The sequence below is a fragment of the Hibiscus syriacus genome, unplaced genomic scaffold (assembly GCF_006381635.1).
Source record: "Hibiscus syriacus cultivar Baekdansim isolate YM2019G1 unplaced genomic scaffold, ASM638163v2 tig00112491_pilon, whole genome shotgun sequence".
In the NCBI taxonomy this organism is placed as follows: domain Eukaryota; kingdom Viridiplantae; phylum Streptophyta; class Magnoliopsida; order Malvales; family Malvaceae; genus Hibiscus; species Hibiscus syriacus.
In genome coordinates, this window is record NW_024063344.1 from 963233 (window position 1) to 989663 (window position 26431).

General features: G+C 33.9%; 3 protein-coding genes across 3 annotated transcripts; 1 reads left to right on the forward strand and 2 right to left on the reverse strand.

Moving 5' to 3' along the window:
* The first annotated feature begins 1757 nt into the window (after positions 1-1757).
* LOC120180191 (histone H2B-like) lies at positions 1758-25889 on the forward strand. Its single transcript, XM_039185568.1, has 4 exons — positions 1758-2247; positions 10325-10330; positions 11789-11791; positions 25878-25889. Exon 1 carries the CDS (start codon positions 1822-1824, stop codon positions 2245-2247), a length of 426 nt encoding a protein of 141 aa, XP_039041499.1. The 5' UTR covers positions 1758-1821; the 3' UTR covers positions 10325-10330; positions 11789-11791; positions 25878-25889.
* On the reverse strand, positions 2443-4764 carry LOC120180190. The gene is made up of 5 exons (XM_039185566.1): positions 4082-4764; positions 3857-4006; positions 3470-3751; positions 3194-3388; positions 2443-3088 (listed from the first exon to the last, which is right to left on the reverse strand). The coding sequence occupies exons 1-5, from the start codon at positions 4676-4678 to the stop codon at positions 2459-2461; spliced, it is 1854 nt and encodes a 617-aa protein (XP_039041497.1). The 5' UTR covers positions 4679-4764; the 3' UTR covers positions 2443-2458.
* Positions 19525-20820, reverse strand: LOC120180192 (cyclin-dependent kinases regulatory subunit 1-like). The gene is made up of 2 exons (XM_039185569.1): positions 20715-20820; positions 19525-19863 (listed from the first exon to the last, which is right to left on the reverse strand). The coding sequence occupies exons 1-2, from the start codon at positions 20781-20783 to the stop codon at positions 19711-19713; spliced, it is 222 nt and encodes a 73-aa protein (XP_039041500.1). The 5' UTR covers positions 20784-20820; the 3' UTR covers positions 19525-19710.
* Positions 25890-26431: the final 542 nt, after the last annotated feature.

The window sequence follows — 26431 nt, forward strand, 5'->3', positions numbered from 1 at the left end:
CACCTAAAAAGTTAGGCCAACATTTAGTGCTTTGTCTCATTTTAAAAACCAAAGTCAAAATTTTTTCCCTCCTACACCACAAAAATCGGCGATTAGGAGTAGTTTAGGGTTTTTTGTTTTTTTAATGCATATATTTGTAATATATGTAGGCTAATTATTAAATGTTGATGTTAATTTTAGAATCTTTTATTTTAGTCACTTATGTTTAAATATATATATATATATATATATATATATATATTATTCAAAGTGAGTTGTGAGAGAAAACTTTTTAAAAGAAAGATTTTTGTGCGAAAAAAATTTGATTTTATTTGAGAATTTAGAGGGAAATTAGAAAATTTTGAGAATATAGGAAAACTGGGAATTTAGAGAGAAATTGGAAAATTTAGAGTGAATAAAAAAATTTGGGAAGTTGGCGCCAAATATAGTGTCCAACAAGATATTTTGGGTTAATTAGGCTCATGCTCCTCCAACAATCATCATTTTCCACTAGTATTTGATTTTTAATTTCGTTCATTTTAGTCATGGTTTAATTGTAAATATCTTCTTAAATTTTCAATTCGATGCAATTTACAGAAATACTATGCATAAACTATATAAAGTAATAAAGTATATAGTTTATATAAACTGTATAGTTTATATTTATATTATTTTTCATTTATGTTATAATTGTTAGATAATTTTTTGTACAAAAATTAAATGGTATAATTTATATTTATATTTTAGAGAATTAATCACATTTAATACTAATATTCATTTATTATCAAATTAATTATTATTTTATTGCCAAAATTATTTATATTATTAATATAAACCATTAATATATATTACATAATAAATACTTTTATTATTATTATTATTATTATTTCTTTATATAAATTAAACTATATAATTTATATAAATTAAACTATATTAATTTTCCTTTGCATTATTAATAATGTTTTATCTAATTTACATTTAAATAATTTTATTAAATAATTTTATATAATAGGTCTATTTATTAATATAATTATCATAATAAATATTTTATTATAATATTTAAAAAATAATCATATTAATATTTTAATTACTTCATAAGTTAAAAAACTGATAATTTATAAGATTTTCATGGTAATATATAAGTAAGATAAATATCAGATCAAGTCATTAACAAGTCGGATCATTTACAGGTCAGGTTAAAAACATGTCAGGTTGAAAACATGTCAGGTTAAAAACATGTCGGGTAATACCAGTTATTTACCAGGTCAATCTCGGGTTCAGGTTCATATCAGTCGGATGCATTTCGGGTTCGAGTATCATATTTTCGGTTCAATTTGAGTATAGGTCGGATGCAGGTCGGGTTCAGATCTACAATTTTCAAGTCCAAATCGAGTTCAGGTCAACATAAATTTCAACTCGAATCGATTTTAGATCGTCACAGTATAAGTCAAAAATAATTTTGACTCGAGTAAATTTTAGCCAAATTTATAGGTCGGATCAGTTTTTTACAGCCCTACCTAAAAGAACGAAAAATTCCAATCCAATCCCGCGAAACTCACTGAAAAAAGTTGACAAATTTGGAAACGAAAACAAAACCCGCTTAAATTCCTAAAGTTCAAAGACGAAAAATTCCAATCCAATCCTCTCCGTTCAATTCCATCCTCTTAAATCCAACGGCTCCTACTTCAAACGTCATCGATCCTTGCAAAACAATACCTACCAATCAGAATCTTGTTCTATGCCTATATATAATAAATTCACCCATTCCTCTCCAACAATCCCGTTCAATTACAGATTTCTCTAATCTTTTATTTGTGTAACTTGTCTGAAATCAAATTACCAATGGCTCCAAAAGCTGAGAAGAAGCCTGCCGAGAAGAAGCCAGCAGAAGAGAAAAAAGCTGAGAAGAAGCCAGCCGAGAAAAAGCCTAGAGCCGAGAAGAAACTACCCAAGGAAGGCGGCGACAAGAAGAAGAAGAGAGCCAAGAAGAGCGTGGAAACCTACAAGATCTACATCTTCAAGGTTTTGAAACAAGTTCACCCTGATATCGGGATTTCTAGTAAGGCCATGGGGATTATGAACAGTTTCATCAACGACATCTTCGAGAAGCTTGCTCATGAAGCTTCTAGGCTTGCTCGTTACAACAAGAAGCCCACGATTACCTCTCGGGAGATTCAGACAGCCGTGAGGTTGGTTCTGCCTGGGGAGTTGGCCAAGCACGCTGTGTCTGAAGGCACTAAGGCTGTTACCAAGTTTACTAGTTCTTAGGTCTCCTTGTAAAAGTATTTGCTTTTAAGGCTCTTTCGTCTATGGGTATTATTGTATTTCTTGATCTTAAATTGGAATGCAAATATCTGTTTAATTAGTTATTTGTTTCCCTTTTTGCATTCTTCTCATGGAAGATTTTTTTTAAAGTACGGATACAGACTCACGATACAGATACAACATGATAAATAGTGGGTTTTCTCTAAACTATCAGTTAGAAAAGGCTAGCAGTTTTATACATGATTTTATTAGCGGATTCCTGGCAAATCCTGCACTTCTCTGATGTCAAATCCCTCTGTCTTGTTTCCGTGGCCTTTATCTCTTGTGATTTCTTCTCAAGCTCCTGTCTCAAGGCTTCTTCATCGGCCCTTAAACGTGCAACCGTCTGTTTCAAGTTATTGAAATCCCTGCGTGCTTTGAGACCGAAATAGCCTTGAGCAATTGTTTTCAAATATTCAATGGCAAATTCGACATCAAATTCACTGCGTTTAGCGTCCATGATAGGGTCTCTCAACTTCCACATAATATCTTCCGTAACTAGTTCAAGCGACCTATCACTCATCTCTTTTATGGCAGCACAAAACAAAACAAATATATTCTGGACAGCGTGAACACTGTATTTGCTTTTTCTGGTAATATCACCATACACGTTGAGGATATTTTGAGCGGTGGAGACCAGAGGCGTTGGGATTTTATACTTGCCAACGATTTCCCTGTCTCCCTCCAATAGGTCATTGAAGTTGTCGAGGTCGTCCGAGTTGCTTACGACGTTGTCGTCAGTAAGGCTTTGGGTAAATTGATCCACAACCACATCAGAATACTGCAACTCGGTCATTGTCCCACTCTGATATGTATATATATATGTTAGTGAAAACAGAAAATCTAAACCAAGTAGTACAGAACTGAAAAAGCTAAGTGGAGTAACGTAAAGGGAAAAAGGGGGAGATACCTGGAGATTACCAGGTCCGTAAGATTCCTGTTGCAGTTGCAGTTGGTCCTCTCTTTGCTTAAGACTGTTCAGCTCGATCTCCATTTCAGGGAATTTATCCAACATGTACTCCATTTTTTCAATGCCACCAAATTTTGACATCAATTCCTCGAATCTATTGAAATCTTCCACTTGTCCTTCATACATCTCCTTTTGCTGCAAAAAAAAAAAACGTTGTTTTAGCACAGCCAGAATGTTCCCTAACAAAGCAAAACTTATAGGGGGCAAGAAATATACCTGTCGAGTACCAGGAGATAGCGGAAAGGGAAAGGATTCCAGTTCCTCTTGGTTGTGTAATTTTTGCTTAAGGCTCTTTAACTCGACCTCCATTTCCTTGAATTTCTCCACTATGGACTCTATTTCCTGAATTCCCAACTTTGATTTCATTTCATTTAGTTTACGAGATTCTGCCACCATATCCTTGAATTTATCCAACAATATGGATCCCATGTTCTCAATTCCTCCGTGCTTGCGTTTCATCAGTTCCGGTCTCTGGGACATGGCCTCCAATTCCTCGTCCTTCACATCAATTAAACTAGCATGAGGCGAGTGAAGAATTTGTTGCTTTAATTGATAGAAGTAGAGAAAATTAAAGCATATTGAATTTGAGGAATCGTAATTTACCTGCTCTGGCTGCAGTCTAAGTAGCTCAGAGTGAATGCGAATACTGTGGTTAATATATGACACCATTTGGACAATTCCCCCAAATCTGGACACTGTTGTCATCAGTTTATCATACTGTAGCTTCATCGTCCTCAGCTGTTTTAACTCCATCTTCATTTGCAAACAGAAAACAAAAGGTTACCAAGTGTAGAACTTGGAGGTACTTAACAGAGAGTTTTTAATTACCTTAAGCTCTGCCCGATACTTTTTATCAGCTTCTCTCTTTCTCTTCATTCTTTCAGTGTCGGCTTGTTTCCCTTGTGTAATGATTATGGGTTCGCGAGACTTCCGCTTCTTTCCATTCCAGCCTTCGGATAATTTTTTCTCTGCTTTTCCCACTGGCTCATTTAAAGGTCGACCAGCATGATCCAGGTGGCTTGGATCTGGTTCAAAATACCAAGCTTCATCTTCAATGCCTAATTGCGAGACATGAGAATTGAATTGCTGCAGCAACTCGCTGCCTCCATCTCCTAGTGTTGGATATTGTTCCCATTGCGGATCAGTCAACGCCATGGAACCCTGGTCCATAAATCCAAATCCCAACTTAGGGTTCAATAGCTTGTCATCATCGGAAATCTTCATGTACATGTCCCAGGACATATCATTGGCCTCTGGCGGCGTGACTGAAACATCAAACATCGAATTACAATCCGAAAGTTGACTGTCTGCCACGGAACCGGTAATAGAGTTGAACTGCTGATCAGCAAAAGAGAACTCTTCGGTGACTGAAATCACCGGCTGTGTGAACTCGTTCAGATTATCTTGGTCCGGTAGAGTTAACATGGCTATTTCCAACTCACAGATTGCGGCCTGCGTTCACGGAATCGGCCTCCTTTTGATTTGATTTCGATTCAGATAGTAAACAGCATTAGGACCAATCCCAGAGGCGTAGAGTTTATATAATGGATTAAGTGCTCTTTTCCAAGTGAGTGGCCAAATTTATTCCAATGGCAGCGCCTTACAAAAGGAATTAAAAAGAAAAAATTATAAGGAAACGATTTTATTTGAGTGTAACGTATGAAATATATTAAACACATTTACTTAATTTTATTAATGTTTTTTTATTAATTTTAACTAATTGATAATGAACACACACCATACAGATGTAATTATTCGAACCTAAAATTTCTAAAAAAAATAATATTATCTTTTACCACCGAAGTCACTTAATGAGTTCTTAATTTTATATATGAACTAAATTTTTAACTTGTTAAAAATAAAATATTTATATAAATTTATTCAAACTATAAATATAACAAAATATAATATTCATTATATATTTAAATGGTTTCCATATATGTTCTTAAAGTTCTTTAAATAGAAGAAAACATAGTTTTTAACATATGCATAAATAAAAGTTAAATATTTTTAATATATGCATAAATAAAAGTTAAATCATATATATTAATATCTTTTTATAATGTTAAAGGAAAAATGTTAAAACATATTTTTTGTAATAATCAATTATTAACCTATTTGGAGTCTGATAATGTCGTTAAGGAATAATGAAATATAAATCAATATCTTATGACATTCGACTTTCACATTTCACATAAATGAATAGTAAAGATAACTGTTGATCATAAGAATGTATAATATGTAAATCTTATGTCATGTTTATAAAAAAAAAACTAAAAGAAGATTGAATTCATTTCCTGAAACGGAATATATAATTTAGAAAAAATATTTATTTTTGGTAAAAAAGAATGATAAATTTATCAACATGAACAAAGTATTAGTATTCTTAAAGAATGAAACATTATAATATGACAAATTATTTTATGATAATTTTGTAAGTTAAGCGATTAAATTATTAAAATAATATTTTTTAATATTTATTTATTAAAATTGTACTAAAATAATTTTAATTTCAGTGTAGGGATGTACATGGGTCGGGTTTCTACCAACTCGACTCGATCCAAAAAATATATTGTAACATCCCCAATCGAGTTAGTGACTAAATTGTAAAGTTTTAGAATTTGGTGATTAAAGTAGAATAATTGAATAGTATAAGGACTATATGAGAAATGTTGTGTAGGATTGAAATGCAAAGAAAGAGGAATAGAGGGACAAAATGGTAATTGAAAAGGAAATAATTAAATCTTTGAATGGTTATATATTAACCACGTGGAAGTGAAGGAAATTAAGCAAGCTTCCAGAGTTCTCTTCATCTTCTTCTTCCTTCATACGTGAGAGCCAAAACAAAGGTGAGTTTTCTGGTTAGTTAGTTTCTTGTTGAATTTAAGGTTGGTTTATGATCATTAGATGATAACTAAGCTTAAGGAAAGCTTAAGTTATCTTAAAATCAAAAGATGATGGAGTTAAGAGAGATTAAAGATTAGAAGTTTTTGAATGAAATCTTGAAATAGAGTTCATAATTAGAATTGGAAGTTGGATTTGACTTGTCATCAATCTAATTAAGGAGTATGAAGTGTTAGAATTAGATTTAGAACATGTTGCAAAGTTTGTGTAATTCTTGAATTACATATGAAGGATAGGATTTTGAGGTTAAAGAAGTGATTATGGAGTAGAAATGAGTTTAAGCATGAGTAGGTAAGTTAAGGATAGGTGAAGGAATGAAATATGAAGTGTTGAGCTAAAAATGAAGAAATTTTCGTGCTTAAAATGTGAATTCTGGGCTAGTGTGTATTAGTACACATTCAACAGGTACCAATACATCAAGGGTAAAATTCAGGAAAATATTCAAAGTGTATCAATACATAGGAAGTGTATCGATACCCCCTTAAAATGAAAACTTTCGAATGTAATTTGTGTACCGATACATAGGTAGTGTATCGATACACACGTTAAGGGATATACCGATACACTATAGAGTGTATCGATACTTACCTTAAATAAGAAATGAAAGTAGTATTTCTTTTAGTTTAAGGAATTAAAGATTAGAGTATACCAATTAGAATACTGATATGGGTCCATGTATGATTATGTAGATATTGAACATAATCCCGTTTCGGAACAATCGAAGAATTAGGATCGATTCAAAGCAAGCAAGGCTAAGGTGAGTGCATATCCTAGGTAGAGTTGTATGGAGATAAGACTTGCGATAAGTCTATCTCTTATAGTTGAATTCATAATTTCATATATATTGGTTATAGTGATTTCATGCATAATACATCCATGCTTTAATATGATATTATATGAATGAATGCAATTATAAGAGAATCAATCCAGGTATGTAAAATAATGGAAGTGATAATATGTGTGCATATGAAGTGAATTATGTGTTTATATGGAAAGTGATAAAATATATATAGAAATGAGAAATGTATTCATATTTAAGCCCATGTTATTTAATATGAGATCTGTAGGTATAATTGGCATGCGAAGAGTTGAGGGATTATCAATGGTCCTTCGGGATAAGTGGTCATTCGGGACATAGTGGTCATCCAAGACAAATATTCAGTGCCCCTAGTGGGAATTTAGTCGAGATGTGATGACAGCATTGTGCACAATCTCATTGTACTCACGTACATCATGTTCTTAATAATGTACATGGGCATCCAAAGATAAATTGAATGAAAACTCTTATAAGACGTTAATATTCATTTGTGAATATCCTATTTATATTTGTCATAGTGTAGTATATACATATACATCGCAACGTCATAATAGATTTGTAGTAGTACATGTACATGATATTATTATTATGTGTACATTTTATGCCTCACTAAGTCTGTGACTTAGCGTGTAAGTGATTTACACGTAGGTACCAAGAAGCAAGAAGACCATAATTAGGAGTGGCACAGATAGCATACCTGATTAGAAGATCAGATCAGAAGTAACTGACCAAGTAGGTATTTTGTTGTATATAGTGTGTTGGCATGTAAGAAATTGTGAGTTACGAATACTCTGATCGATTTTGTATTGTTTTGGGTCAACTTATGTAAATTAACTACTTTCATTGCAATGAAAGTTTTAAAATTTCCTTGATTTTCTTTAAGAGTCAAAGTTTGACAAGTCAATGTGACATCTTGGACTCGTATCCGGGTCGGGTATGGGTTGGGGGTATTACATATATACCTTCCATCCACCCGAATCCGACTCAACTTTTTGAGATAAAACCCTAAACCGACCCAACCAAAAACATTAAAAAATATTATTTTTATTCAATACAAATAGTGATTTAATTGGAAAAAAATATATAAAGGGGTATTATTGTAATTATTCATAAATATATAAGGTAAATTTTTTCGGGTCAAGTCTGGTCGGGTATTTTTCACCCTAAACTTGAACCTGACCCGGCCCGAACATCACCTTGTAAAAAACCCATCCCGACTCGAACTCGTTTTTTTTGAAACACGACCCGATCAGGTCGGGTTGGAACCTGTCGAGTTCGAGTCCCATGCCCATCCCTATTTCAGTGTGCCTATGTGGCAGCGCCGAAAGATTATTCCTTGAGAAAAAACCTTTGCTTAAGTGGCAGGTACCGAATAACGTTACTATTAATTATGGGCTTGTTACGAGAGCAAATATGCTTTCTTGAGGAATAGTCTTTTAAAAGATGTTACGTATGTGCATTCTTGTTCTATGCGGTAAAAATATGTGTTATTTTTTAAAGAGAAAATAACCTCAGTGACCAAAAATGCCTTATAATATACGATTTTAACCAACTTTTTTTGGATTTGCCAAAATGACCAACTAAATCGCAATGCGATCGATAATTCGCAACGCGATCTCCGATATCGCAAATCAGTTTCCAGATTCGCAACGCGATTCTGACTATCTTATTACGATTTCCCAAATTCGCGTTGCGATTTTCCTAATTCGCAATGCGAATACGTAAATCGCAATGCGAATACATAAATCGCAACGCGATTACGTAAATCGCAACGCGAATACGTAAATTGGCATGCGATTACGTAAATCGCAACGCGATTACGTAAATCGGTATGCGATTACGTAAATTGCAATGCAAATACGTATTCGCATTGCGATTTACGTAATCGTGTTACAATTTACGTAATCGCGTTGCGATTTAGTAAATCGCAACGAGATTCTGACTATCGCAATACTAAATTTCAAATTTGCAACTTGATTTCTGAATTCGCAACAGGTTTTAATTTCACAACACAAATGTTTCGGGTATATAACTACGCAGCAGCATCAACTCATAACCTAAATCCCTAAATCGCAACTCATTCATCTCCATCTATCACTCTCTCCGGCGACATCCGTTCCTATATCCAACGACATCCTTCCTCATCCGGCAACATGTTTTAGTTTCGCAACTCGTTTGTTTAGTAAATTAATTTACAATAATGAAATCATCTAATGTTGATCATGTTTGGATAGATTTGTGTTTTGGAGGGTCATGGGAGAATGTTCATGGTGTTTTACAATATGCCTTTACCCATGAATCTTCAACTAAAACTGTCATTAAAAAAGTTAACTTATGAAACTCTAATGTTACGTGTTGCAAATAAATTGAATTTAGAGTCCCTAAGTGGATTTAGGCTATCTTATCAGAGAAATGGTAAAGTTTATTTGTTAACCGATAATGAAGATGTTGAACGATTCATTGCTACATTAGTGTTTCAAGTGATGATGTTACATATATGTTGTTAAACCTAGAAGTAGTGAAGTTGGGTCAGTAGCGGGTAGTAATCAACTAAGTTTTCAACTCCAGTTTATGGTGCTCAAAATTTAATGGTTCCACCACAATTTCATCACCAAGCAAATATTGTTTCACCACATTTCCAATACCAAACACAATCTCAAAACCCACAACCTTTCCCTAATCCAAATCCCAATCAACTTTCAGCACCAAATTCCGGTTTTCGTATTGACCAGTTAGACGATGATGAGCCAACAGAAAAAATTGTGAGTACTAGTCAGTATTCGAAATTTGATATTGGTCAATACTCAGACTTTGATCTTGGTCAATACTCGGATTTTGATGATTTTTCAGAAGAAGAAACAGACCCTGCGTGTAATGATTTTGATATTGATCAATACCCGAATTTTGATGATGAAACAGCCGTTGCCGAGGAAGATGTTGTTGATGATAATGAGAAGGAAGTTACGACTATAAATGAACATGTTGAACATCCATTCTATAATTCATATAACACTGAAGAAGAAAAAGAAGAAGAAGAAATCCCCAAAGAAAAGTCCCCGAAGAAAATGCCACGGGAGTATAACTGGAATATGCCAAAATTACTTCAGATACCGGAAGAAGAGTTGGTAAAGATAGCAGTTGATTGTTACACAAAAATTATTCGTATCAAGAAAGATGATTGTTTTGATACAAAGGAAGACTTGAAGATAGCTTTGTATACGAAATGTGTGGAAGATGGCTATCAACTAAAAGTTAACAAATCAAGCAAAGATCGTTTCGAAATAAGATGTATGATTGACAAAAATTGTATGTGGCGTATGATTGCAAAGAGGATAAAAGATTGTGAAAAGTTTCAAGTTAGGACTTTTATTGATAAACATACATGTTCAAGAACCCAAGTTTTTCCTCACCATAGACAGGCAAACAAAAAGGTATTGGGTGGTTTTCTGGCTGAGTTAATGTTTTTGAATGGTAGGGTATATCGGGGACATGAAATTATGACTGACATGAATGCTCGGTTCAAGATTAGTATCTCATATTCTCAAGCTTGGAGAGCCAAATGTTATGCCTTGGAATTATTGAGGGGTCGCCAGAAGCATCGTTGCCCAACTGCCGGCTTATTGTCACAATTTAAAACTGAAAAATCCTAGGTCGGTAACTCATATCAAAACAGATAGAGATGGACGCTTTGAGTTGCTGTTTATCGCCATTGGTGCTGCGGTTAGTAAATCAATATAATTTTGTTGACTCATTTTTGTTAGTTACATGCATTTCACATTTAAATGATTATTTTCTTGTGTATATGATTTTGTAGATTCGTTCGTTTATTAATTGCATGCGCCCAGTTATTATAGTTGACAGAGCACATTTAAAAGGTCGATACCTTGGAGTAAACTTATTAGCAGTAGCCATGGATGCTAACAATGGGATACTGCCAATAGCTTACGGGGTTGGCAAATCTGAAACCTCTGATTCATGGACATGGTTTATGAGGCATCTTAGGGATTGCATAGGTCATATTAACAATCTGACAATCATATCCGATAGGGCAAACTCAATTCACAACGCTGTTAGAAGGTGTTTCCCAGATGCTTTTCATGGACTTTGTGGTGTTCATTTGTATAGAAATCTAAAATCAAGGTCTGCTGGTATAAAAAATCACAAATGGACATACTGGAATGCTGTAAAAGCTTATCGGGAAGTGGATTTTAATAAGCATATAAACTGTTTAAGACGTGTTTTGCCTCAGTGTGCTCAAACACTAGAAGATGTCGGGTTTGAAAGATGGTCAAGAGTACATCAACTTGGAGCAAGATATGGTTTCATGACGTCTAATAGTGCAGAATCAATTAACGCTCTAAGTCGTCATTCCCGAAAATTACCCATTACTATGTTAATGGAGTTTTTTTGAGCCTCTATTCAACAGTGGTACTACAAGAAAAGAAACCATGCATGTATTTTCTTTAAATTCGTAACTTATCATATATTTTACTAAGTATTATTTATTTAAATTTACAGGAACATTGGAACATCGTGTTACACCATGGACAGAAAAAAAGATAACGAAACGTGTTGTGAAGTCAACGTCATGGAGAGTTGAACCATGTTCAAACACTTTGTTTGAAGTACTGGATAATAACTTAAATGGGCTTGTCGATCTAAATGCAAAGACGTGTAGTTGTATGAAATGGAAAACATCTGGTTATCCGTGTGGCCATGTTATAAAAGTTTCTCTTCATCTAAACCAAGATGATTCAAGCGCATACGCTATGGATTGCTACACTACAGAAGTATATCGACAGACTTATGGCGAGATTGTCTACCCTATTCCACATCCTTCTGAGTGGGACATACCAGATGACTTACAAACAGTTTTTCCACCAGCCATGGACAGAAGGCTACCTGGCCGACCAAAAAGTCACGATCGTATACCGTCTAAGGGTGAAGAGAAGAAGAGATCGACATGTAGTCGGTGCAAGGAAAGTGGTCATACAAGGTTGACATGTGGATCACCAGTGCCATCACAATAATCTTTTCCTCTACCAAAATATGGATCCTCATCAAAATCCAAAGCTCATATGGTGTCAAGCAAAAGGCAATCAAAATCACAATCATCTTTAAAATCCCAATCACAACCGGCTTCACCTTTTGGGACTGTTAACTTAGGTGATTTTTAAATGCAAACGTTGTATTATGTGGATTTTAGGTGTGAACTTTTAACATTTTCAGTTAGGCATGTATTAGTAACTTGAGTTTGAAAATTGCTATGATCTGTTCAGTTGTTATCACTTATTAGGCATTCATTTGACTATCGCAACGAGAGAATCGCAATGCGAAATGAAAATCGCAACGTGAAAATCGCAACGAGAGAATCACAAAGCGAAATGAAAATAGCAACGGGAATTTAGTTTCGCGTTGCGATTTTAGTTTCGCGTTGCGATTTTGTCGTTACGATTTTCATTTCGCATTGCGATTCTCTCGTTGCGATTTTCATTTCGCATTACGATAGTCATTTTTGCCTTCAACATAATGCAGATTGAAATCAACAAAATCAACCATTACATTTCAATCAATTAAACAAGCACAAATAAGAATTATGTTCACATCAATTAAACAAATCAACTTTTACAAATCATCTTTTACAAATCAATTAAACAATCAAAAAATAAGCAATAATTCTTATTTCCTCATCTACTATTGAATCAAATTTTGCAGCCATACATCATTTTCACACAGCTCACTTCTGAGATTAACCTGCAGAAACCAAACATTTGCTCAAACAACACTTTCTACACATTTAAAACATACAAACATCAAATTATTGAATTCTAGGTACTTAACCAATCATTTTCAAACCAAAAGCCTATAAACTTACCAATTTTTTATGGACATTTTTATAACGTGGATGCAAGTAGGCAGCATCTCGTATATATCGATCTAGCCATATAATGCTGAAACCATAAGCCTACTGCAGCTCTATCTCTATCGGTGGGAGGTAGATACTTTATACTTCCTCTGATCAAACGCTCCAACGCCAAGCATACGAGAGGACCACAATCCCCTCTGACTCCTTCCGTTTGTTGTGGTGCGGTCTCGTCTCTGCTAACTGTAATATTGAGCTTCTTGTTTCCAGAACGAGCCCAATAGTTTATCGCATCCAAGAATTTAGCCAAATGAGAGCTCCATCCCTTAATAATATCTCTTAAATCAGCCAATGATATGTAATTTATCATGCTGTCATATACTATTGCCTTAAGGGATGGGAGCTGAAGCTCGATGAGAAGCCAATGTTTACGTTCCAAAACATGGATAAACACTTGCAATCATAAGTAATAATTCATTCATTTGCGCACTTATTTATGAATACCTTTAAACTCAATCTAAAATAAATACTAACCTTATCGACCTCCCACCATGCAGGATAAAGTTTAGCTTGTCCATTGCCCAACGCAAATGATTCATCTCGTTGATTCTTCAAGTGAACGGCGTTAAAAGACGTCGGCATAATTGTATATAGTGTATTTCTTTTATTTTTCTTAAGTTTCCTAATTATTAGAAGACGTGACACCCACGTATCGATATGATTTTTTACAAAAAAACATATATTAGTGACTTACATAAATTTTAAAAAAATCAAATTGAAATATAAGAAAATATAAGACTTACCCCTCCATCGAAATAGCCATTATCTTCGACCCCTAATAATACGCCCCCACCAAGACCGATCAAGCAACAAATAGATATCATCTTTGAGCTTGCATATGTCAGTGAAACACCCTGGCTCCTCTCATGTAGATAAAAATCAACTGCGGTCTTAGCCCAAAGGGTGTTATCCAGAATTGTGTCTGGTAGTTGTCTCCTCTCCACTTCAGATACCAGAATGGTACTGGCCGGTAACTCATACGAGAGCCAACTCTCATCCATCATGTCCGGCACGTCAGAGGGTTTCTCAAGAATCTACATATGACGCCATGTGAATCGGGCTCTTGAATGGTGGGAGGGACCTCTTCAACGATGACAGTGGCCTCTTGAACGGTGGGAGGGGACTCTCGAGGAATGATAGGGGCCTCTTCAACGATAGGAGTGGACTCTTGAGGGATGACAGGTGAGTCTGGCTTCTTCTTGCGGTGTCTTCGCACTATTGGGGTGTAAGGAGACTTAATAGCACGTGCACGCCGTCTGATGCGTGAACTCCGTCGTGCAAGAAAAACCCGACGTAAAGCATCCACCTTATCGGGCCGCTAAATAATTAAATACAAAAATCAGTAAATAAACAGACATGATATTTAAACAGTGAAAACAAAGACAAATATGTTTCAAACTTGCATTGTATTCACCCAAGTCATTATTCTATCATAGTTCACAAAATGCATCAGATAACAAGACAAATATGTTTCAAACTTGCAACACTGTCAAGTTAGTATTTGTCTTTGTCTATTGGTTGAAGTAATGCAATTCATTCAAGTTTCATTTGCAGAAGAAAGAATAGTTTCTGGAACTTAAAATCGCAACGTGAAATGGTTAATCTAAGTGAAATTACGAGTAAATTTATCATCAAGTTAAATATGAAAATCTTAAACTTACCTCGTTGCGTAGAGTATGAACCTCATTTTGTAACGATACTACCATCTCACGTAGAGCGGCAACCTCACCACGTAAAGTAGACACCTCCACACGCCATGCACCATCGTTATCGCGTAGAGTACCGATCTTCTCACGCAAGGCATTGACCTCATCACGTAACTCCCTTGACTCATCCCGTGGAGGTGGAGAACAGGGAGATAGAAGTCATGGCATCTTTGCCGGTCGCCTATCATGAGGTGATGGTGGAGAAGAGGCTTGATGATGTGACGGATAGGTGATGGCTCTCGTTGTAGATGTATAGTCGGGTCGATCAGGTGATGGCTCTGGGTGAGGTGATGGCTCTCGAAGTGGAGGAAGTGGAGGCTGATCATCATTCGTGCCATCAAAAAAACGCTGACTAGCTTGCCACCAATCAGTGGCAAGCTCAGCCTCCGTGGGTGTCAGTCTCTGTAATGGAGTGTTGGCCTCCTAAAAATATAAAACTCAAACAAAGTTAAACGTCTACTATTAATAACTTGTTTATATATGATAGTATTGTGTTAACTTACATTATTTATTGTCGCATATGGTATAAGTCTTCCAATCCAACAGACGTTTCCTCTTCCAGGAAATAGCCCTAGGAATATCATTTGAAGTTTTTAATGCATATGTCTGCATGCTGGGGAAAGCCTCGAATATCCAAATCTACAAACAATATAATAACAAACATTAGTAATTGTTAAATAATTAATTATAATTTTGAAAACATTATATAGAAATTCTTACCTTAAAGGCGCAAACAAAGCTGACAAAGTGTATTTCGACCCCATTGCCACGCAAACTTTTGCGGTCATCAAAGGCAGACGACAACTTAGTCCAGGTAGCTTTCCATATATACGAACCCCACGGAAACAGATTCCATGCATTTAGGTCATCTACCAATAAATTAGCTCCTGAGGAATAGGTTGTCTGGCCTCTCTGCCTAAAAAGCCGGCATACAAAAGTACTAGAAGGCATACTCGGACAACATCGACGTCATTCATCCGGGTAAAACCATCTTTCTTATTAAACAATTTCTTCAGGTCGTCGACGTGTAAGTTCGACTTCTCTATTGACTCATCAGGAAAAACCCGGGATAACCATGATGGGCGGGTGCTATGACGAGTGTACCGACCTACATCATCGTGTCCGAATCGTAGACCAGTGATTAAGCAGAACTCCTTCCGCCCAAAACAAGTATACGCCGGTGGAAAATGAAACCATATCTCTCCTCACCACGTGTATACTGTCGGGTAGATCGCTAGTCATGGTCTGAAGCCACAAATGGGTCAAATTAGCATCTCCACCCGGATGTTGTACTCTCAGCCATGGCCCGAAGCAGGTTTCCTCAAACAATTTCTTTGTGCAGGTGAAAGCTTCGAAGCAATTGTAGTGGCTAGGCTAACTTTATTCCTTAATGTCAATGAAGCCGAAAAAAAATTCTACAAAAACAATAAACATACCAAGTTAGATATACCAAAAACTACACTGTGAAGATATACCAAAAACAATAAACATAAAGAGTAGTAGTTTATTCTTGAAACTAAAATTTGCAACACTGTTTTGTCTTTTGGTTGAAATAAAAATCACAACGAGAGAACGACTATTGCAACGCGGAAATGACTATCGCAACGAGAGAATCGCAAAGCGAAATGAAAATCGCAATGCGATTTTGGTTTCGCGTTGCGATTATCTCGTTGCGATTTTCATTTCGCGTTGCGATTTCATTTCTCTCGTTGCGATAGTCATTTCGTGTTGCGATTTTCATTTTCATGTTGCGATTTTAAGTTTAGAAAACTATTCTTCTTCTGTAAATTGAAACTTTAATGGATTGCATTACTTCAACCAAAGACAAAACAAAGACAAATACTAACTTCACAGGGGTTAAAGACTAAACGTTTAGCAGTATTGGCAGCAATCGAATGAATTTAATAAGAAATCTAAGTGAAATGGTTAATCTATTATTGAAATTACCAGTAAACTTATCATCAATTTCAATAAGAAAAACCTAAAATAATGCAAAATTTCAAATAAAAATAATTAAAAAACTAACCCTCGGAGGTTGATTTTCCATTTCTGAATGATTGAGGGGATTTCTGGCCGTGAATGGTTGTGAGGGATTTCGCCGGAGAGGGGACGGAAATCTTTGGAGATGGGGACGGATTTCGCCTTAGAGAGTGAGAGATGGAGATGTGACTGAGTTGTGATTTTAGGTTTTAGGTTATGAGTTGCGATTACGAGATATACTGTGGACGGTTCAGTGTTCTGATAATTAATATTCGTGTTTGGAATTTGAAAATAAAATACGCGTAGCGATTGTAATGGCACTTTAAAAATCGCATTGCGATTTACGGATATGCGTTGCGATTTTATGTATTGTCGTTGCGATTTACGGATACGCATTGCGATTTACGTATTCTCATTGCGATTTACAGATACGCGTTGCGATTTACGTAATCGCGTTGCGATTTACGTAATCGCGTTGCGAATTAGGAAAATCGCAACGCGAATTTGGAAATCGCAATGCGATAGTCAGAATCGCGTTGCGATCTGGAAACTGATTTGCGATACCGGAGATCGCGTTGCGAATTATCGATCGCATTGCGATTTAGTTGGTCATTTTGGCAAATCCAAAAAAGTTGGTTAAAATCGTATATTATAAGGCATTTTTTGTCACTGAGGTTATTTTCTCTTTTTTAAAATATATTTTTTAGTATTATTTAATAAATAAATATTAAAAAGATATTATTTTAATAATTTAACTAAGTTAAGCTCTTTTCTTGTTTGAAATATTAATGTGATATATAATATTAATTGATCCTAAAAAGTTATTTAATTTAAAGATGAATATTTATCAATAGATAAATTAATAAAATTTTAAAATACAAAAAAATAAATAATTATCTTTTAAAAAGATTGCGGAGTCTAATCACTTAAAGTAGACAAAACAAATTTTTAATGATGAAATTTGTGATTTGATTGTATTTCTACCATTTGATTACTGTTACTGCCCGAGTTTATTTGTCGTGCGATTTTAAAGGTTTAAATTCACTCGACAATCCGCGCGAAAAGGTAGTGGTTAACCGTGAAGGAACAAACAAAAGTCTCTATGTTTCAGTTGAAGTACTTGTTAATACAGTTGTCAGTTTAGTGGTAAAATGTCTTACGATACTTGGATCTTAGGCACCTGTTCACGGTCCTTTATGCCTACATCTTATGTAAAAAATACAAAATTTCTTTATTTTTACTTAAAATTTCATTATCCACGATTTATCCTTCATTCATGTACATATTGGATAATGGGATATATGATTTTTAAATTTTATACAAGCAATTATGGTTATTTGTTTACATTTTTAATTAAATTATATATAAATAAAAAAATATGAAATATGAAACATTATCATGTTCCGATATGATTGAAGTTATTAATCCAAGCGATCTTGGTAATAAAAGGAATTTTTATTATTTTTTAAGTCTCGGGCACGAACACCAAGAATACTGAAGATACGGACATTCAATTTCAAATAGTGAGAGTTATCTTTAAACATTATTACCTTATAGTTATCCCATATTAATAATAAAAAAATAGCATAACATCTTCCCCCTATGAAATACTCCCATGTATAAAAGGTTGGTTTCGGGGGAACCAAATAGTTCATATTGTAATTATGATTTCCCAGAAATCACTATATAATCTTGAGGAATTTTTCAAAAATGATAACAAACATCTTAATTGGAAAAATAACTTTTTACTTCTTACACATAATCATTTTATCATTTATTTAGGGTAAAGTATAGTAATGGTCTAAATATGATTGTTTTTTCAATTTAACCATTTAATTTTTTATTTTTTAATATTCTATTATTTGTCATTAAATTACAAACGATATAATAACTATCAAAAACCATATTTAAATCTATGAAAAAATCTTTAAAACAACATCATTTTAAATTTATATAAAACTAAAAATATAATTTTCATTTTTTTTCTTTTTCCCCCTTACTTTTTGCTCTCTCACTTTTTAACGAACTTAAATTTTAATTGCTGCCTATCGCTATAACTTTAATTTTGACCATCACTAACACGAATTTAATAGTACGATTAATTGAAAACCTCTAAAATTTATGAACCTAAAGTTGAATGTTTCCAATTTTTTCTTTCTTCATTCTCTACTACGGAGTTGACTCAAAACTTTTTGCCACCCCGAATAAAATTTAAAATAAGTCCCTGTTGAACGAATATATATTTCATTACTTTAAAATTTGAACTTAATATTTTATTAATAATTATAAAAACATAATTAAATATTATCAAACATATTTTTTATTGTTTTATTAAGAAAAACACCTTAAATATAACTAAAACAATCAAGACAGTAATAGCATAATGTTGTCAAATATTTGTTTTATGATGGGAAAAGATAGACCCTTGGAGCTCATGGTGAAGCAGTTATCCTCTCCAATCTGCATAATCCAAACGTGGTCGCATATTATGCAGTAGTAAGATGAGTAAGTTCAATGATGAAAATTAATTTACCCTTGTAAATCCGTCAACGCAGAGCATTACTAACAGGTTAAATTGTACAGTTAAACACAAATTACTGATGTTCTCCTATTTTGACCACTAAATTATATAAAAAAAAAATCAATTTTATTACAAATATTTTCAAATATGAATATTTTTGTCACTCCTTTGTTATCATGAGAAGAATGACTTGACTTTAATCCTTGATGTTTACATTTTTCTTATAAATTTAGCGACGTCTACTAAGAGACGCCGGATTTTTCATAGGATAGATGAGAAAACTACTTCAAAAATAAAAATAAAAAAACATAAAATTTATTAGGATGCAACTTATCAACTCATCAAAATTTATATAAATGTATAATACTTAAATTCACTAAGGTTAAAAAATCATCCATGCTAAAAAAGTGAGATGCAGGGTACCAATAACATTAGATGGCCAGATAAAGAAAGCAAGTAGCAAGAAGCAAGCCTGACCTGGAATTCTCCAAAGTAGAGAACTAAATAACAAAACAATCCACAACACCCAAACTGTTTAATAGAGATAAACACTAACAAAGTACTTTGGTTTTCACCCATCTTTTGGGGCACTAAACACTTATATAATTACTTGGCAAGCATGCTTTCCTGGGACTGATTCTCCTGTTGCTGCTGATAGTTTAGAGGTCTCCTAAAGAGCATGATGTGTGGTTCAGGACGATGAATAGCATAATGAACCCAACCACGACTCTGCTGTACTCCAGTAGCACGCCATTCATTCTACAAATGGGCAGCAACATGAACCAAAATCAGAATCACTGCAAACCTTGATAAACCTAGAAGCACCAATGGACACGACACAACAGCATCGATACTTTTTGCCCCAAAACAAGGAAATTGGGGAGTCTTAAGAAGATACAAATATATGTTTTAAAAATCTTAGTTTGTTCTCGAAATCATACTTCAAAACCAAGGCAATACAAATCTATCTCATCCTATAAGATGAGAATCACGTCTTCAAGAAATCGGAAGTTATGCAAATGGGTAAGTTAAAGGAACAAGAAGTCATGCTCCCCAACAGCATAATTTTTTGTGACTTTGTAGTTCATCATCCAATTCATACTTCAAAAACCATTTGGTAGAAATCTACCATGTCCTATAGAACAAGAATCGTGAAAATGAGAACTCTGAAGTTATGCATTTTGACAAGAATGGAAACAAGTAAAAATTCAGTGACTTTACCACTGAAAATTTACAATTAAATATCGTCACCCCAAAAAAAGGATTTCTGGCTTTTCCCCTGCCTACAAGGCAACAGATTACATTCATAAAACAATGCGTATGTACTTCGATAAGATGGAAAATTGGTACAAAATACACAAGCAGTGAAGGCATTGAGTTGCTCGATAGCGAGCCAGTTATTTACATTTGCATAAGTAATGAACGCTGAAACTCAAGAACTCATAAATTATGGTTATTAGTAATCAATTGCCTGAATGGACAACCAACTACGCAAACTATTTCTGAAAAAATTGAAGGAAATATTAAACAAAAAGACACTAAAATGATTTTTATAAGATAAACAAAAATGCTTTAAAAAGTCGAGTAAAACCCTAACAAAAGAAACATACTTCAGAGAGGAGGCGATTCTTGGGGAGAAGTTTGGCCACTTCAGGAGGAAGAACAACATGCCTGTACATCAAACACCACAAAAGGAGGGAAAAAAGAGTAAAACTTGACATTCTGAAAAGATTAAACCTTGCAAAAATCAAGACAATTTAATTTCGACCTGTACTTATTTTTCGGGTTTTGCTGCAAAGGAAACAATAAAATAAAGTGAAAATAACTTCTGTCACAAAAAATCTTTATAATATATGATTTTAATCAAATTTTTTTGGATTTGCTAAAATGACCAATTAAATCGCAATGCGATCGATAATTCGCAACGCGATCTCCGGTATCGTAAATCAGTTTCCAGATTCGCAACGCGAACTTCAATTATCGCAATGCGATTTTCCAAATTCGTTGCGATAGTCCAAGTTCGCGTTGCGATTTATTCCAAGTTCGCGTTGCGATAGTCCAAGTTCGTTGCGATAGTCGAAGTTCATTGCGATAGTCGAAGTTCTCGTTGCGATTTATTCCAAATTCGTTGCGATAGTCGAAGTTCGCATTGCGATTTATTCCAAATTCGTTGCGATAGTCAAAGTTCGCGTTGCAATTTATTCCAAGTTCGTTGCGATAGTCGAAGTTCGCGTTGCATTTTTTCTTAAGAATTTTCTCTAAAAAGATAGTATTCGCGCGGACGTGTCGAAGACATGTATTACCACGACCACGACCCGAGACGAGACGAACGGCGACGGCGGCGGCGTGAGAGAGTCCCACTTGTTCTCTATCACTCAAACAAGGAAGTGGGAAAGCCAATCCTTAAATATCATTCTCAATAGTATTTCCAATACTATGTGGGATTGAGCATTACCAACACTTGTTCCCAATACTATGTGGGATTGAGCCTTAAATAGTGATATTATTTGTGAATTATAGTTAATGACTTTAGTATTTGTATGAAAAGTATTTGTGGTTCGTTTAGTTTTCATACAATTCTAATTTATTTTCAATTGATTGTAATTGCACGATAATAATTTTTTTTATTCTCGCGAGTGATGCAATTTTTTTTTGAATGTTTTGCTTAAAATTACAATAATCGCGATTGATTGTAGATTGACTTTTAATTATGACATATTTAATAGTATAATACTAATGCAATTGGTTGCTGATTCAGTTGTTTTAAGGTGCATGATTGTTAATTGTTTCCTGAATAATCGCATAGTATTGGAAACAAATGTTGGTAATGCTCAATCCCACATAGTATTGGAAACACTATTGGGAATGATATTTAAGGCTTGGCTTTCTCACTTCCTTGTTGAGTGATAGAGAACAAGGGGGACTCCGCCGTCGTCCGTCTCGTCTCGTCTCGTCTCGGGTCATGGTCGTGGTCGTGGTAATACATGTCTTCAACACGTCCGCGCGAATACTATCTTTTTAGAGAAAATTCTTAATAAACAAATGCAATACCACCAGTCGTTGCGATTTTGGACTATCGCAACGCGAACTTCGACTATCGCAACGAATTTGGAATAAATCACAACGAACTTGGAATAAATCGCAACGAATTTGGAATAAATCGCAACGCAAACTTCGACTATCGCAACGAACTTGGACTATCGCAACGAATTTATAATAAATCGCAACGCGAACTTCGACTATCGCAAATCAGTTTCCAGATTCGCAACGCAAACTTTCGACTATCACAACGCAAACTTCGACTATCGCAACGCGAACTTGGACTATCGCAATGCGAATATGTAAATCGCAATGCGATAGTCGAAGTTCGCGTTGCGAATCTGGAAACTGATTTGCGATACCGAAGATCGCGTTGCGAATTATCGATCGCATTGCGATTTAGTTGGTCATTTTGGCAAATCCAAAAAAAGTTGGTTAAAATCGTATATTATAAGGCATTTTTGGTCACTGAGGTTATTTTCTCTTAAAAGAATATATGATATATTTACTCTTTTAATCTACACATTTATTTTTTAAATTTTGTAAAAAAATATAAAATTTATGAATTTAAAATTTAATAAAAAATATATAAATTGAAAATAATACAATAATATATTTTTTATGAATTTTTATATAAATATTTTCATTTGAATATTTGGAATTCAACTTGTTAAAAAAATATCATAAAGACAATTTAGTAAAATATGCATTACAATAATCTTTTATTTCTTTAACCAAACATTGTAATCATATATTCCTGTCAAACAAACCAAACACAATAATGTAACATTCCCAATAATGTAACATTCCAGTAATGTAACATTCCGGTAATCTTATTCCCGGAGGTAATGTTACATTTCATGAACCAAACACACCCTAATTGTAGTCCCAAATAATTCTCTCCCTCCAAGGTACGTTGCAGGTTGCACTGCCTTTTTCTTTTATTTTTTAGTAAAGATTTTTTTTTTTTTTCATGAAAGATTGTATAATCTTTGTGGCCTGATTTATTTATGAGAAAATAACCTCAGTGACCGAAAATGTCTTATAATATACGATTTTAACCACTTTTTTTGGATTTGCCAAATGACCAACAAAATCGCAACGCGACTCTAATTTTTCAACTCGGTTTCCAAATTCGCAACGCGATTGTAAGATTCGCAACGCGATTTTGAAAAATGTGTTGCGAGAGTTTGAAAAACTTGTTGTTGCGATAGTGAAAAATCCAAAATAAGTTTACATTTTAACTATTCCAAATTCACGTGGAGTTTGAAACAATAAGATGTGTTTGGCGATAGTGTAAAATTCTCAAGCCATTTGTAAGATCGTAGTTTGAAACAATAAAGAATGTGTTGCGATAGTGTAAAAGATTCCCAGTGTTGGCAATGTTCAATCCCACATAGTATTGGAAACACTATTGGGAATGAGTATTTAAGGCTTGGATTTCCCACTTCCTTGTTGAGTGGAAGAGAACAAGGGGGACTCTCGCGCACTGCCGCCGTCCCGTCCCGTCTCGTCTCGTGGTCGTGGTAATACGTGTCTTCGACACGTCCGCGCGGATACTATCTTTTTAGAGAAAATTCTTAAGAAACAAATGCGGGAATGAGTATTTAAGGCTTGGATTTCCCACTTCCTTGTTGAGTGGAAGAGAACAAGGGGGACTCTCGCGCACTGCCGCCGTCCCGTCCCGTCTCGTCTCGTGGTCGTGGTAATACGTGTCTTCGACACGTCCGCGCGGATACTATCTTTTTAGAGAAAATTCTTAAGAAACAAATGCAATACCACCAGTCGTTGCGATTTTGGAAAATCGCAACGTGAACTTGGACTGTCGCAACGAATTTGGAAAATCGCAATGCGAACTTCGACTATCGCAACGTGAACTTGGACTATCGCAACGAATTTGGACTAACGTAAATTTGGAAAATCACAACGAATTTGGAAAATCGCAACGCGAACTTGGACTATCGCAAAATCGAGTTGCGAATTTGGAAACTGGGTTGAAAAATTAGAGTTCGCGTTGCGATATTGTTGGTCATTTTGGCAAATCTAAAAAAAATTGGTTAAAATCGTATATTATAAGACATTTTCGGTCACTGAGATTATTTTCTCTTCTTTTAATCTTAATTAATATTTAAAAATTTATGATAATAAATAAATAAAATTCCCGGTTGGGAATATTTTTGAAATAAAGTTATGATAATAAATTTATGATATTTGAAAAAAAGCTATTGTTGGTAATATTTTATTACCCCCTATTAGGAATATTGTTCATCCAAACATGAGAATCACAAGTAGAAAAAAAAATATTCCCACTAGTAATGTTAAAATCCTACATCCAAACGCCCCCTTATAGTAAAGAGAGTGGCAAAGGCGTAATAGATGTATATTAAGCGGAGGAGAAAGAAGGAAATTTTCTATAATTATGTGAGTGTTTTAATCATTAAAATAAGGGTAAAGTATAACAATGGTCACTGAATTTTTTTAAAGCTTTCATTTAGATCCCCAACTTTTAAAACTTACAATACAATCCTCTAACATTTATTCCGTTTGTAATATGGTCCCCGACGTTACACTGCCTTTAGTACATTTGTAATATGGTCACTAAACTTTTCATGCGCTTGCATTTAGGTCCCCTAACTTTTAAAACTTGCAACACAATTCTCAATTTCATTCTAAACCCCAAATTTTTTCGATATCAATTTTTATTTAGAAAATAAATATGAAAATTTATCTTTAATATTGCTATATCATAGTCTTATAAAATCAAAGCTTATGGTATAACCTACAAAACTTATTAAGATAAATAAAGAGAAAATAAACTTTAGAAGTTCAGATACTAAATAAAAACCATGAATTCCTTCCAAATAAAGTCAAAAGTTAATGAATAAAATAACAATTTCATTTGATAATCTATAATAATTAATTAAGGTTTATAGATCTATAATGCATGTTCATAATTAATTAAGGATTAAAAACTTTAGTATACCTATTTGATGAACTATGCTACTCTTTGTACTTGTGTAAGTATAATAATCCCTAATAATTAAGGATTATAGATCTTATACTTAATGCGTACATGTTCATATTTGACTTGCACATTTATGTATGTGAACCTCATAATAGTATAGAATAAATGTATATTGTTGAATTTTTAAGCTAAACGTCCAGATTGCTTTTGTGTGCATGTTACAAGTTTCTTATTCGCGATAGGATATCAACAATAATGGAAGAGTCTCGATGAATCATCTGATATGATAATGTACTTAAGTGGGCATATAAATATTGAAATATTTTAGTTAAGTTATAAATTTATTGTATATTTGTTTCTTTCAAAAATAAAGGAGCATCGTTTTTGTATAAACAATTTTTTAACTTGAAAATTTATGGATGTTTAACATATTCATCATATTTCATTCAACGGGTTAGTGTTGGTTCAAACGGCCATTACTTTTTTAATAAAAAGACAAGTTTAAACATACGAATAATAATGTGATCATTATGTAACTTTAATAGTCGGAAACTGATAAACAAAACTCTTAAGACACATTTTGTAACTTTATAGTTGATGAGACTTTATAAAATAATATCATGTAATTAAAGGTCATTTATATATTTAAGCATTTTAATTGACTTGTAAACTAGAAGTATTTTATATAAACAAACACGATAAAATAAGTAAATGCACCTTGAATAGATCTATCTCCTTTGATTAAAGAACTTTATAAAGGAAATTCGAGATCGAAAATGAATTTGGGTTAGAATGAAATTGAGGACTGTGTTGCAAGTTTTAAAAGTTGGGGGACCTAAATGCAAGTGCCTAAAAATTTCAGTGACCATATTGCAAACTTACTAACGGCAGTGTAACGTCGGAGACCATATTGTAAATGGAATAAATGTTGGAGGATTGTATTGTGAGTTTTAAAAGTTGAGAGACCTAAATGAAATCTTTAGAAAAGTTCAGTGACCATTACTATACTTTACCTTTAAATAAATTTGTACTTAGAATTTTAAATAATCGAATTTATTTCCATTATCTTTATTATAGTGTTTGGATTCTTCCTCGCCCGTAATAAATAAACATGGGATTTTGAATTTGGGCAAGTAGCGCATTCTACTTTTAAAGTTAACCCAACTCATTCAGAAAACACAAAACTGATTTTGCATTTCTAGCTAATGTTAGGAAATTAGGCAACAGCCTTAATAAATCATTATTCACGTTATTTTTCATATCCATATTTATTAAAAAAAATTAAAATTATATTCATATTCATTCATTTAAAAATGTATATTC